The 13,673-nt window shown below is 51.3% G+C and overlaps 1 protein-coding gene across 3 annotated transcripts in view; it reads right to left on the reverse strand.

Annotated features, from left to right (window-relative positions):
- Positions 1 to 9,909: 9,909 nt before the first annotated feature.
- PRMT2 (protein arginine methyltransferase 2) overlaps positions 9,910 to 13,673 on the reverse strand; it is a 62,879-nt gene continuing 59,115 nt past the window's right edge. For all 3 annotated transcript variants that reach the window (XM_047846896.1, XM_047846897.1, XM_047846895.1), the window contains exons 9-11: positions 12,858 to 12,994; positions 11,321 to 11,492; positions 9,910 to 10,513 (exon numbers count right to left, since the gene is read on the reverse strand). In XM_047846896.1, the coding sequence (XP_047702852.1) occupies positions 10,481 to 10,513; positions 11,321 to 11,492; positions 12,858 to 12,994 (342 nt within the window). In that variant the 3' untranslated portion in view covers positions 9,910 to 10,480. The remainder of the gene's footprint in view (positions 10,514 to 11,320; positions 11,493 to 12,857; positions 12,995 to 13,673) is intronic.

Genomic DNA, 13,673 nt, shown 5'->3' on the forward strand with positions numbered 1-13,673 from the left:
TCTGTCACGCCAGTGCCTGTCACAACATGTGGTCAGTCGGGTGCCTGCCTGGCAGCTTGGCGACCTTGGGGAAACCTCTTAACCTCTCCAAGTTCCATTTATTAATCTGTAAAAGAGGGATAATGTGACTTTCAGGGCTCTGTGAGCATCTGCATTCATGAGTGTGAACGGAGCTGACTACACCAAAGAAAGCTCAATAAAGGCAAATGGACAAACAGATAAATAGACAAACAGACGGATGGATGGACAGAGGGACAGACAGACGGCTGGATGGAGTGTATCTCTTGCCTTGCAGATTCCAACACATTTCCATATACCTGATCCTCACTACATCCTTGTGATAAGGGCAAGGAAGGTGAAGTCTGCTTGAAAATAAGGCCACCATCCCAAGACCCTGGAAACCTGGCTGGTTTCCACAGTGACTTGCAGCATATCCTGCTTACTTCTCACCACGCTATGAAGTTGAGGACATGTGTCTTGTGTTAGGTCAGTATTTCTTGCATGAGTAATGTATGGACAATTTCCAAAAAAAAAAAAATTTTTTTTCACTAATGTCAACCTAAATTATCTTTATCATATAACTTAAATATATGCTAATATAAACCCAAAACAAATGCATAAATTGAATACCAATAAACCCTTGTGCCCGAGGCCTCCAGGCTGCCACAAGCCGCAGTGAGGGGGTGGGGTGGGGGGGGAGTTCCCAAGATGAGCTGCACAGCAGGAGGCCCTCCCACCTACTTCCTCAGGTCTGGTCCAGGACCATCAGGCCTTTGTATGGACTCTACTTTGTACTTTCCTAATTTCTTGTGAAAGTAGAGTGGCCCTGGTCACAAGATGGATGCTGGGACACAGCATCGATCCCAGATGGGCTTCTTTCAACATGTTGGGTCATCACAAAGATCTTTAAGCTCCCAGGAGAAATGTGCAGACAGGCAAAGGGCAGCATCTAACCCAATGCCCGCCCTGGCCTGTCCTGGCCCTTGCCAGGGCAGAGCCACGAAGTCACCCTCTGACCTTCCTACCCTACAACTGTCCTCACATCTGCCCTTTCTTGCTCCTGGGGAGGGGATATCCCCAAAGCCTCCTCTCTTCCCACGCAGATAGCTTGCTGTTCACCCAAGGCAAGTGGTGCATGCAGGCCCTGCTCAGGGCATCAGCCCTGCTGTGCCCACTGGCGGCTCTGACCCAGGACCTGGCCCCTCCCTGAGGGCTGACCCTTGCTCCAGGGCTGGCAGGGCTGCCGAGGTCCTCTGGCATGGCCTCGGATGACCAGCAATGTGCTTTCCACCTGTCCTCTCCTACCTGGAGGCTGACCTGTAGGGACAGCACCAGCAGGCTCCCTGGCCCTCAGTTTCCATTGTTTGGAGACTAGCCTTGTCCCTCTCTCTTGGGAGGCCCCCCAGCCACCTGCAGGTTTTCTCATAAACTCTACACAGGAGCCCGTGTGCAGAGATGGGGTCCCGGCCCGGGATCCCAGGTCCCAGATCTGCTGGGGTCCCGGCCCAGGGATCCCAGAGCCTGGACCCCCTCTTCTCCTCTCAGCAGCCACTGGCCAATGCCTGAGTGTCAGCCTTGGGGTAGAAGGAGGCCAGAGTTCACTAGCTCTGCTCGTCTCAGGGAAGGAATATAAATCTTCAACAGGACCAGCCAGATGAACCCAGGCTCCACCACCTGACTAAGGGGCACCCAGAAGCAGGGAAGCTAAGGAAGCCCCTCTGGACCCACCAGGCAGGGGTGCAAATTCGTTCTAGAGGTGTGCGGGGGCCAAAGCCCTTCAGCCATGGCTCCCTGTCCCTGTCCCAGCCCCTGCCAGGCACAACATGAGGTGGGGATGCTGGGTTGGAGGCCACGAATTTCACTTCCCCCACAAAACCCATGGAGAGAGGAGGCAGTGAGGAAGGAGGCCCATGCAGGGTCAGTAGGAGGAAAACAAGGACCTAAGTTTCCGTGTGGGGGTCAGTCACCAGTTTATCTGCTGCTCCTTCTTGCATTGCTCCAAAGACAGTGGGCAGAGCTGATGGGCACAGAGACCCCTCTGCTAGCCACAGAGCACAGCAGTTGTCCCGGGGACACCAGTGAAATGTCGGGAGGGCTGTCTTCAGGGCAACAAGGCCAAGAGCAATTGAGGCACAGTTGGGAGTGGGAGACTGACACAAAGCTGGAACTTGACCCAGGTAAACGCCCAAGTTCTATTTCCAGGCTCCAATTCACTAAAGAACCCTCCAAGAGCCTCCTACTTAAAGGAAAAGCACACCAGGTACTTCCACAGACAGAGAACCTACTGGCTTCAATGGGCTGCAAGAGAGCCAAGCAGTGTGCCTCAGTGAGGGTGTCCACAGACAGACCTACAGTCCTCTGCTGGTGGACACAGGCTCTCAGTCCACCCGTGGCCAGCGTCCTCAGGCCCCTCTGCCTCTGCACCAACCGCCTTCCACAGTCAGGTTTATACCTATGCGTGCCTGGACCCACCTCAGCTGTAGGGTGGGGAGGGAGTTCCTGCCCTTGGTGCTGGCTGTGGGGTGACTTGTGTGGAAGAATGGGCCCCGCAGGGCTGAAAACACCGGTGCTGAGTGTGGGCCTCTCATCCCCTTTGCCGAGCAGGAACGTTCACACTCAGAGAACCCCTGGTGAATGGATTGGCCAAGATGAAGGAAAAACTTGAGAGGCCGGACCCAGGCCAGCAACAGCCCTTCAGATGCCCCAGCCTATGTCTGCCTGAGGCAAGGGGGAGCCGAGAACCTGCTGCTGCAAACCTGCCGTCGCCTGGCAGAGAGATCACGGTGGCTGGTAGTCCTGCGGCCTGGGGTCTCATCTGAGCTCACATGGCTGCACACACATTAGTTAGCTCCCTGCTGGGCAAAAAGGCTGCTGATGGAGTCGGCAGCTGAATTCCAGAGAAAGAAGCCCTGTGCACCCGGTCTGGACCCCTGGGGCACCATCTGCATGTGTGCCAAGCATGTTTTGTAAAGAACCAGCCAAATGCATCTCACACGAGGTCTTCCTGTCACAATATTGAGATTGCTTCGTGGCCTCTGGGGTCAGATGCTCACAGCTGTCAGTTCAAGGATGCAAAGGACTCGGTGCACAGAAACCACAGAGCGGGGACCAGGACCAGTGAGCAGACAGGTATTCCTAAACACAACTTGCCCCAAGCAAGGGCCAATTGCTTGTCTGCCCAGCTCCAGAGCCAGAAAGGAATGGCAGCTAGGACTCTGGAGAAGGGCTGGGAAAGCTACTCGCTTTCAGGGCGTTGGAAAGCTACTCGCACTCTGGATGACATAGGATGGGGCTCTGCAGCTTTTTCGGCTCTAGCTAGAGACTCTGAGGGGCTGAGGCGGGGAGGACCCTGGGAGGACCAGTGCCCAGAGGCTGCGGAGACCCCGACCCCACAGGGCCTTTGCACTGTTACCCTTTGCCTGCAGAGCCCACTTTCCTCAGGCCACCTTCTCAGATACGTGTCTTCTACCTGCCCTCTGAACTACACCCAGACTGACAGCGTCTCTCACTCCTGATGTAAGCATCCAGAACATTCTCTTCACAGCTGTATACCATCACCTGACCTGCTGAGTTTGTTGGCTTTGTTCTCCAGAGTGTAGAAGCTCTCTTATGGTTGCTTTGTTTTCTCGATGGATATGGAAAGCATGGCCATCAGCTCAGACTTGGGGCTTCAAGGAGGGCAGGTGCGCAGTGGTGACACCACTGATGGGTCCTGGCCCGACCAGACCCCAACAGACCCAGAAACATGTTTGGTGTAGTGTTACCATGAATGAGAAACCATATTTTAGAAACATTTGAATATTCGATTTGGTGTAACATGAGTAGGTGTCTCTTCTAAGTCTTTTTTTTTTTTTTTTTTTTCTTTTTTTTTTAAATTTTTTTTTCAACGTTTATTTATTTTTGGGACAGAGAGAGACAGAGCATGAACAGGGGAGGGGCAGGGAGAGAGAGGGAGACACAGAATCGGAGACAGGCTCCAGGCTCCGAGCCATCAGCCCAGAGCCCGACGCGGGGCTCGAACTCACGGACCGCGAGATCGTGACCTGGCTGAAGTCGGACGCTTAACCGACTGCGCCACCCAGGCGCCCCAATCTAAGTCTTTTTTTAATATCATTTTTAGAAATGGACAAATTTTAGATTGCATCTATTATCTAATTAAAACTTATTGTAATGTAGCCACACATTTCTTCCACCCTCAGTTTTAGGTTTGTAAGTATGTACACATGTTCTCACTAAAGATAAAAAGTACATTTTTAAAGGTTATTTACTTATTTGCAGGGGAGAGGGGAGACAGAGAATCCCAAACAGGCTATCAGTGCAGAGCCCAACACAGGGTTCAATCTCATGAACCGTGAGATGACCTGAGCCTAAATCAAGAGTAGGGTGCCGAACCGACTGAGCCATCCAGGCACCCCAAAAAGTGCATTTTAAGTCTAGATAAGTAGTGTACCATTCTTTAACCAAAGGAGGAGGGGGTGTTTCATTCAGTTACATTTCCGAGGACTGCAGTCAGAGCCAAACAGGTTTTCCTTGTCCCTACAGACGTGCTGCAGAGAGAGCCCTGGCTAGACTCCAGATGTGCTGCAGAGAGCAAGCCCCACTGACGAGAAGGGAGCACCGTGAGGACCAAGCCCCCGTGCACCCAGACTGGGCTCCCGCCTGGCACAAGGGCTGTGTGCTTGGCGCCCCTGGGCAGGTCAGGGCTTCCGGGGAGCACTGCCTTTGTTCTTTGGTTGCGATAGGAACCCTGAGTCACAGGATCAGCCAGGGAGATACCCTTTGCAACTTCTGCCAGCCCTCTGACACCCACTCCTCTCCATTTAGGACATGGCTGTGGTGAGGGGTAGGTGGTGAGAGGGGGACCCTCAATTCCATGCCACTGTGGCCCTGCCCCAGTTGGTGCGCCAGCTGGAGACAGAGCTGTCTCCCCGATGGTGCCTCACCTGTTACTTAGGACCGTCACCCTTTCCCTGGATTCCTCCCCAGCCTGGCCCTTCTCGCCGTCTGCCCACTCACCTCCAATGCCCAGAGGACGGTGGCCCGGTGGGGCTTCATGGACCCAAGCCTCCTACGCATCCTCACAGGGCTGGAGTCTCAGCCTCTCCTCCTGGGAGATCTCCACATTTTACAGACAAGCTCCGACCATATCTGCAAAGTGACCTCCTCCTCCCGCACCAGATCACCCAAGCACAGTCTCCATCCTGCTCCACTGCACCAGCCTGTGGGCTCACCCATCCCCCACTTGGTTTTCAGTGGTCCCTGGCCGTCCCAACCATGTGTTTGCTCCAGGAGCCACGCTGACACTCAGTTTCCTTGGAACCCATGGCCACAGACACCCTATGACAACAGGTGACTCGGCAAGTTCAGGCAGTTCTTCTGGGCTGCACCTCCCACTTGGTGCTCCAAGGGATGTTCCATCCTGCTGGCTTGGGTCTGCCTCCCCTTCCTCCTGTCCTCCAGGGTGGAAGCTCATCTGTACCATCTGCTTGGTGTCTCCCAGGTATTGAAAAAAACCAGGGGCTCTGTACCCTGAGTACCCCATACTCACCATGGCCATGGCCAGGGAAGCACCCCAGGAGCCCAGGATCAGACATGGAAGAGAGGGCAGCAGGAGGTGGAGAAGCGGTCATGGGACACAGCGAAGCGGCGGCACAGGTGTCAAGAAGAATGAAAAATAAAGGTTGTAGAGTCGGCGGGGGCACAGCAAGTAGTCTGCTAGCAAATGTGTGACTGGAAGCCAATACGAAGAGAGAAAACAGGGCAGAAACAAGTAAAGCAAAAATCTCCAGAATGTTCTAAGGCTGATGAATAATATCAACCCACAGATTCAAGAAGCTCTGTGAACTCCAGGCTGTTTTAAAGGTTAACACAGAGGAGCAACAGTTGGTTAAGCGTCTGACTCTTGATTTCAGCTCAGGTCATGATTTCACGGTTCGTGAGTTTGAGCCCCACATCAGGCTCTGTGCTGCCAGCACAAAGCCTGCTTGGGATTCTCTCTCTCCCTCTCTGCCCCTCCTCTGCAGTTACTTACTTTCTCTCTCTCTCTCTAAAAATAAAATAAAATAAAGATAAAAAATAAAAATTAAAAGTTTGCAGGGCACCTAGGTGGCTCAGTCAGTTAAGCATTCAACTTCGGCTCAGGTCATGATCTCACAGTCCGTGGGTTCGAGCCCCACCTCGGACTCTGTGCCAACAGTTCAGAGCCTGGATCCTGCTTTGAATTCTGTGTCTCCCTCTCTCTCTGCCCCTCCCCCGCTCACACACTCTCTCTCAAAAATACATAAACATTAAAAAAAATTAAAAATACAATAAAATTGGGGTGCCTGGGTGGCTCAGTTGGTTAAGCGGCCGACTTCGGCTCAGGTCACAATCTCGCAGTCCGTGAGTTCGAGCCCTGCGTCGGGCTCTGGGCTGATGGCTCGGAGCCTGGAGCCTGTTTCGGATTCTGTGTCTCCCTCTCTCTGACCCTGCCCCATTCATGCTCTGTCTCTCTCTGTCTCAAAAATAAATTTAAAAACAGTTAAAAAAAAATACAATAAAATAAAAAGTTTACACAGAAACAATGTGATAAAAGTGCTGAAGACCAAAGCCGCAGAGCAAGTGTTAAAAGCAGGAGGAAGGTGGGTTTGGTGGCAGAGCCACCAGCCAGGAAAGGGAAGGGCACCAGGGCCCTCACACCCACCACCGTCTTTCCCTCCCCAGAGAGCAGCAGGGTGGGCTGCTGTCCCAGTGGGTATCCGACCAAGGAGGGTCAAGGGTCCTGAGGAGCTGGTGGAATTTACCTCGCTGGGTTTTAACCCTTTTGTTCCTCCAAGTTCTCCTCTGGAACGCAGTGTCTACAATGTGCCTGTCCCGTCGCCGTTCCAGAATTCTGCCCCAAGGTCTGGCGTAGAGGTGGCTTTGGAGCAGGTGCTGGAATAGGTTGAGACTCTGGGGCTGTTGGGGCGGAATAAATGTATTTTGCATACCAAAAGGACCTGGATTTTGGGGGCCAGGAGGCAGGATGCTATGATCTGAACTGTGTCCTCCAAATTCCGTATGTTGAAGCCTGTCTGCTCCAGCTGCCATAACAGAAGATCACAGACTGGGTGGCTAAGGTCATTTCTCATGGTTCTGGAGGCTGGGAGTCCAACATCAAGGTGACGGCATGGTGTCTGGTGAGAGCCTGTTCCGGTTTCCAAATGGCCTTCCCACTGTGCCCTCACTTGGAGCAAGGGACCAGGTGCTTTCTGGGGTCTCTTTTATGAGGGCACTAATCCCACTCATGCAGTCTTCATCCTCATGACCTAATCACCCCCAAAAGGCCCCAGCTTCTAACACCATTGCATTAGGGGATTAGATTTCAACACGGGAACTTTGGAGGGACACCAACACTCAGTACATATCAAAGCCCTAACCCCCAATGTATCTGTATTTGGAGACGGGGGCTTTAAGGAAGCAGTTAGGTTAAATGAGGTCACTGAGGTAAAGCCTTCACCCAGTTGGATGTGTCCTTACAGGAAGAGACACCAGAGAGCCCATGCTCCCCGCCATGGGAGGACACCTGGAAAAGGTGGCCATTTAGAACCAAACTGTCCTGGCCCTTGATCTCGGTCTTCCCAGCCTCCAGAGTTAAATTCCCGTTGTTTCAGCCACCCAGCCTGCGGTGTTCTGTTCTGGACACCTGAGCAAACTAAGAGACTTTAAATCCTGCTGACAGAACAAGCAGACAAAACTATCAGTCAAGATCTAAGTGTCTGAACAACACAACTGATAGACGTGACCTTAATGGTGTATTGAGAGCTCCATGTCCTCTTACAGGACACACCTTCTTCTCAAAAACTTGCGAACACCACTCAGGTTGTTGAAATCACTCAGGTTGTTCTCTGACCGTGGTGAAATTGAGCTAGAGATTAATAAGGAAAAATAACTAGAAAATCCCATCTTTTGAAATTAAGCCAAAATTTCTAAAAAAAAAAAAAAAAAGCCCATGGTACAACAGAAGAAATTGGAATTGGAATTAGGAAATACCTGAAACCAGGAGACACTAAAAGTGTATCGAGATGAGTTGTTGCAGCTGAAGCAGCTCTAGAGGAAAATTCAAGTGTCGGAAAGGAAAAAGTTGAAAACCAATGATCTAAGCATCTACCTCATGGGGGAAAATTGATCTCAACCCCCTCCCTCACATCAGTGACAGAAACCAAGGCCAGGTGGAGTGCTGATTTATGTGCCAAAGGTAAAAACAATAGAAGCTATGGAAGAGACTCCAGGAGAACAGCTTATAGATCTTGGAATAGGAGAAGATTCCTTAAACAGGACACAGGAGGTGTTACTCATAAGGAAAAATAATGTCAAACTGAACAAAATAAAACTTAAGAAAGACTTCTGTTTATCAAAATACTCCAAAGAGAGGGAAGAAGAAGCCAGAGTACAAGTTCACAGAACAAATCTTTGAAGGACTCCCAGCCGGATTACATCAAGAACCCCCAAAAAATTAATGAGAAACAGACAATCAACCACTACATCCATACACCCACCAGGCCGGTGGAGATGAGAACCCCAGATGACAGCAGGGACTGACATGTGCATCGCAGTGCCCTGCAGGCCTGCCGTATGGACATAAGGCTCTCTGACTGTGAAGGACAATCCGGCCATTCGTACCTGGGTAAGCTCAAGTCCAGGTGTGCCTCCAATAGAAACGTGCACATACATTCATGCTCCAAACACACACCCGCACAGACCCCATTAGCTGAACACAGGGAACAATGCAGCTGTCCAGCAGTGGAGGAAGACCCGCAGAGAGTGGTACATAAGACAGCAGGACACCACACAGCAACATGAAGGCCACACGTGCACACAACCCACGGACGAGTCTCACAAACGTCACAAGAACTGAGGAAGGCAGACACAAAAGGGTACCATCTTACACCGCACAGGCTGCCACACCAGGCCACCCTGACTGAGCAGCTTCAACATTAACTTATTTCTCATGGTCTGGGGACTGGACATACATCAGGGCACAAGCCCATTTGGTGACCTGCTTCCTGGCTCTCAGATGGCCTCCTCCTACTGGGCCCTCACGTGGGGGCAGGGAGAGGTGCCCTCTGGACACTCTCCTAGATGGGCTGATCCCCCACTGATCCCATCGTGGGGGCCTCTTCTTATGGCCTGACCACCTCCCAAAGGCCCTGACCCCTAATATTGTCACTCTGGGGGTTAGTGTCCAACCTATGAATTTTAAGAAGACATAAACTGACTGAATACTCTTTGGAAAATAGACAATTTATAATTCCACTCATATAACGTTCAAAACCAGGCATACCAATCTACACTGTTAGAGGTTAGGTATAACCCTTGGAGGGTACTGAGTGGAAGGGGCACTTAGGTCCCTAGTGGGTTGAAGTGTCTTGGAGTGAGTGCGAGTTACATGGATGTCCACTCTGTGCAATTTCACCCATCTCAGGGCACGTGGGTAGTTCAGTCAGTTGAGACTCTGACTCCTGATTTTGGCTCAGGTCAGGATTTCAGAGTTTGTGGGTTCAAGCTCCATGTCTGGCTCCAGGCTGAGGGTGCAGAGCCTCACTGGGATTCTCTCTCTCCCCCCCTCTCTGCCCCTCCCCTGCTCATGCGCTCGCTCTCTCTCTCGCTCTCTCTCTCTCTCAAAAGTAAATACATAAACTTAAGAAAAGAAAGAAATTTCACCCATCTGTACACATGTGACCTATGCAGTTTGGGGTATATATTTTATAGTTCAATAAAAAGCTAATTAAAATTCAAAACAATACACACACAAAAATGTAGACACATACCTACAGGCATGGAAGTTTCTTCATATTAGATGAGAAAAGTTACAAAGCGATGCATATAGCATGATCCCATGCTTGTAAAAAGAACGTGTGTACACAGAAACAGGACACACGCCAACATTCATTTATTTAAAAATATTTATTGAGCACGTGCTATGTGCCAACACATAATTTATTTGGAAGACATCTCTACAACTGTACTATCCATGCAGAGTCCCGTCACATGCATGGCCACCGGCAGGTCCTGCACGGCTTTGTGCAGTCCCACATTCCGCATGGTGAGGGAGGAACCAGGGCAGCAAAGACACCATGAACACATGATGCGTGAACACTTTCACAGGCGTACAAGGTTGATGTGTGTGTGTGTCCTACGAGTTGTGAACTAGACCTAGCTTAGGGACACTGTGCCACCAACTTACCCACAAGCCAGCACTGTGGACACCTGGAAACACAGCCTACTTCTAGAGGACAGACACGGGCAGTGACAGTGGTGAGGGAGTCCCGCCGAGCCCAAGCACAGCCGTCTGTGAAGGACCCCACGGACAGACTGAGCCCACAGCTCCGGGGGGTACCCCTGTCAGGCCGAGAGAGCTCACGGCTTTCGCAAGAACATGTGCTCACATCCAAGGACATCTTCATTCACTCAGGCTCATTCCTGCACTATCTGCACGCTGCTTCCCACAGAACTTCAACTGTCATCTCCAGATGGGAAAGACTTTTTCTCCAACCTGAAAAAGAAAACAAATCAATCAAATAATAAATCACTTTAGTCTGATTAACATGCAGGATTTCCTAAAAGTAATTTAATATTGTACAAAAGAATGACATTCAGAGACAGAATTTTTTTTTTAAGGACAAACGTTAAAATTTTAACATAAAGTTATCATAAAACGGAGGGGGGTATGGGCTAGACGGGGAAGGGGCATTAAGGAACCTACTCCCGAATCGTTGTTGTACTATATGCTAACTAACTTGGATGTAAATTTAAAAAATAAGTTAAATTTGAAAAGTTATCATAAAACAAAGCATAAAACGGGTATTAACACATAAAGAGAAGCCATTTGATTTTCTTTTCTGTCCTACATTAACCCTGAGTCTGAGAAGAGAATCCTTTGCTCAGCAGCCTCTGTGAGACATGATGCCAAAGGCCCCGCCGGGCCTCACCGTTTCACTGTGGCAAGGACGGCTCCTGAGGCCTCAAACTGCTGCCACGGTCGGAAGGTGACTCACGCCACACACCTACATCACCCACCACGTGAAGGCCCCCGCAGAGGGTCGGTCCCCAGCCCTGTTTCTCCACCGGGGCCTCCTGGACACAGGAAGGGGTGGCCCTAGCCTGGGCTGGGCCTCGGCCCCCACAGACTCACCTTCTGGCACCTCTGTTTCCTGTTCTGCAAATAACAGCATCCACTTCCCCTCAGGAAGGTTAGAAAAGTGACACAGACAAGGCCGTGTGGTCTGGCCATTGTGATCACCACAGACCCGTCTCCCAGGACCAGCACCCTAGCACCTGATTTTACAGCCAAATATCTTACTTTCTGTGATGTGGGGTCCTGTGTGGAAGTGACGGACCAGCTCAGCGCCACGGACATGTGCCTCCTCCACACGGGGTTTCTCTGCAACACAACTGAGCCAGTGACCACATCTCCCATGAGGACAGAAACGGGCTCATCCATCATAAACAGCACCTGCTTCCAGTGGGTGGTGCTGCAAGACACAGGGTGTAGGGTCACCTCTCTGGAGCCTGGTTTTTCAGGCTGACCGCAGGACAGACATCCCCTGACTCCACGATCCAGACGGCCTTTATGGGTTGCCAGGATTGAGTTACAACCCAGCCAGGATCCAGCTCCTGGATGCTGCCCAGATTCCAGAAGGGTGAAGGAGGCTTGCCCTGGTGGCCCTAAGGACACACCGGTGGCCAGGCAGAGGGTACCTGGCCCCTTGCACCCTGGCACAGTAGGCATCCACCCAGAGCCCTTTGCTCGGTCTCTAAGCTGCCAGGGCCCGAGTTCTAGTCTGCAGTCCAAATAAGTTGTCATTCCTGTTGAGTCAGGCTGAAGGGGAGCATGGCAACTGTAACATTTGGGGGAAATGGTCACACTCCCGAGTTCGTCACTTTCTACCGGCTCTGACAGCATGGCTCAACTGCGCACTGTGGCCTCTGCCAGACGCCGGGCCTGCGCCCCACGGTCACACTCAGGGAGGTCCTGCTCCCTCCTGCCTCAACCACCATGAGGGTCTCTCCCCGGGCTTCAGAGAGCGGATGTCCCAGGCTCTGCGCCCTGCCTGCCCCACACCAGCTGTGTATGGACACACCAGCGGAAGACTGCCCAGGCACACGACTGTCCACTGGGTTTTTAGTGTTCCTACTCTCATCTGTCCCAGTAGGATCTAGCAGGAAAGCTGATGGAGCCCTGGACCTCCACAGGACACTCTGGCCAAACAGCTCCTCAGCCCTGCTCCCATGTTACAGGAGGACAGCTAGGGTCCCTCTAGGCGCACTGCCACAGCCAGCATCTAACCCCTGGTCCAGGGCAGTTACTGAACAGGGCTACAAAGGCCCCAGTTGAAGGCAGCATTTCCACGGGGGCCGCTGTGTCCAGCACTGAAGCAGACGACATCAGCTTCCCAGGACACACAAGCAAGTGTGCATCATTACTGCACACAAAATTTTCCTCAAGAAACACTGACCTTCCCCAAGAGTCTGAGTCAAAAGCCCCTAGAATTCTGTTGACCGTGTTTGTGTTAGACCACAGAAAGCAGAAGCAGCGTCCAGAGCAACTGAGGAAGATGAAGTCTGCTTCTCCTCTTCATGCAGGGGTCAGAGGGCAGCCTAGGGAGCCCAGTGCAGGGGCAGGTGGGGCACAGCCCTGACTTGCCCACCGCATGCACACCGTGCTCCACGCCTGGGGTAGCCTGGTCTGGAGAGAGTCTAGGTCAACAAGCCAGTATTGACAGATCTCTAAATCCGTGACTCTGCCATGTGGTTGTCATACCGACAACCTGAAGGCAGGTGAACCACCCCAGCTCTTCCAAGGGCTGTGGAGCTCCCCGCGGGAGGTGCACACTCACGGGTGGAACGGGCCTGTGCTCAGCACCAGCTGTGGCTCGTCCTCCTCCAAGCTCTGAAACCGAACACTGAACCAGGCTGTAAATCCATGCAGCGTGCCAGCTTTCCTGATCTCAAAGTGCAGCTCGCCTTTCATTGTCTGTGTTCAAGCAAACGATAAAAGAGGGACACGGTTCGGTAAGCATGTGACACCACGCCACAAGGGCTCTCTCTGTGTGAGCAAGAATTAGCAACTCACTTCAAGAATCCCACAACACTGCACTGCGGTAGGCAGCCCTACCACCTGTTTCAGTCATTCTGAATCTGTAACTTGCTAGTTTGGCTGAACATATCAAAAACCACATAAAATTTCCTCCTCAGGAAAGGATTAAAACTTGCATCATAAATGCAAGTGCTGCAGGTAATCACAAAAGGTTTCAAGCAATTTGGGCCTCACGTGCCTAATCTTCTGCCCCCAGATTTGAGTGCAATACTTTTTCTTCTCAATTCTTTGCATAGATAGAAAGTTCCAGGCTGGGTCTCTATACTGCAAAACTAACTGCAGACTCAACAGTTCAGTCCCCACATTGTTTGGCCCATCTGAGCTCCCGCACGTCACAGCGCACCCTTAAAACGAGACATCCTGAATCCACAAATGCCACCCTGTGGCAACACAGGGTAAGTGAAAGTATAAAGAATTTTGTCACCAACAGTAGCTAAAAAAACCTAGAAAAAAATTTAAATTCAAAGTCCATGATAAAATTGGATAAAATTAGAATCTGAAGATACTGAAAATATTGTATGTGAATATAAAGATAGCTCATGATGTTAAAGAGGTT

The sequence above is a fragment of the Prionailurus viverrinus genome, unplaced genomic scaffold, assembly GCF_022837055.1.
Source record: "Prionailurus viverrinus isolate Anna unplaced genomic scaffold, UM_Priviv_1.0 scaffold_42, whole genome shotgun sequence".
Classification (NCBI taxonomy): domain Eukaryota; kingdom Metazoa; phylum Chordata; class Mammalia; order Carnivora; family Felidae; genus Prionailurus; species Prionailurus viverrinus.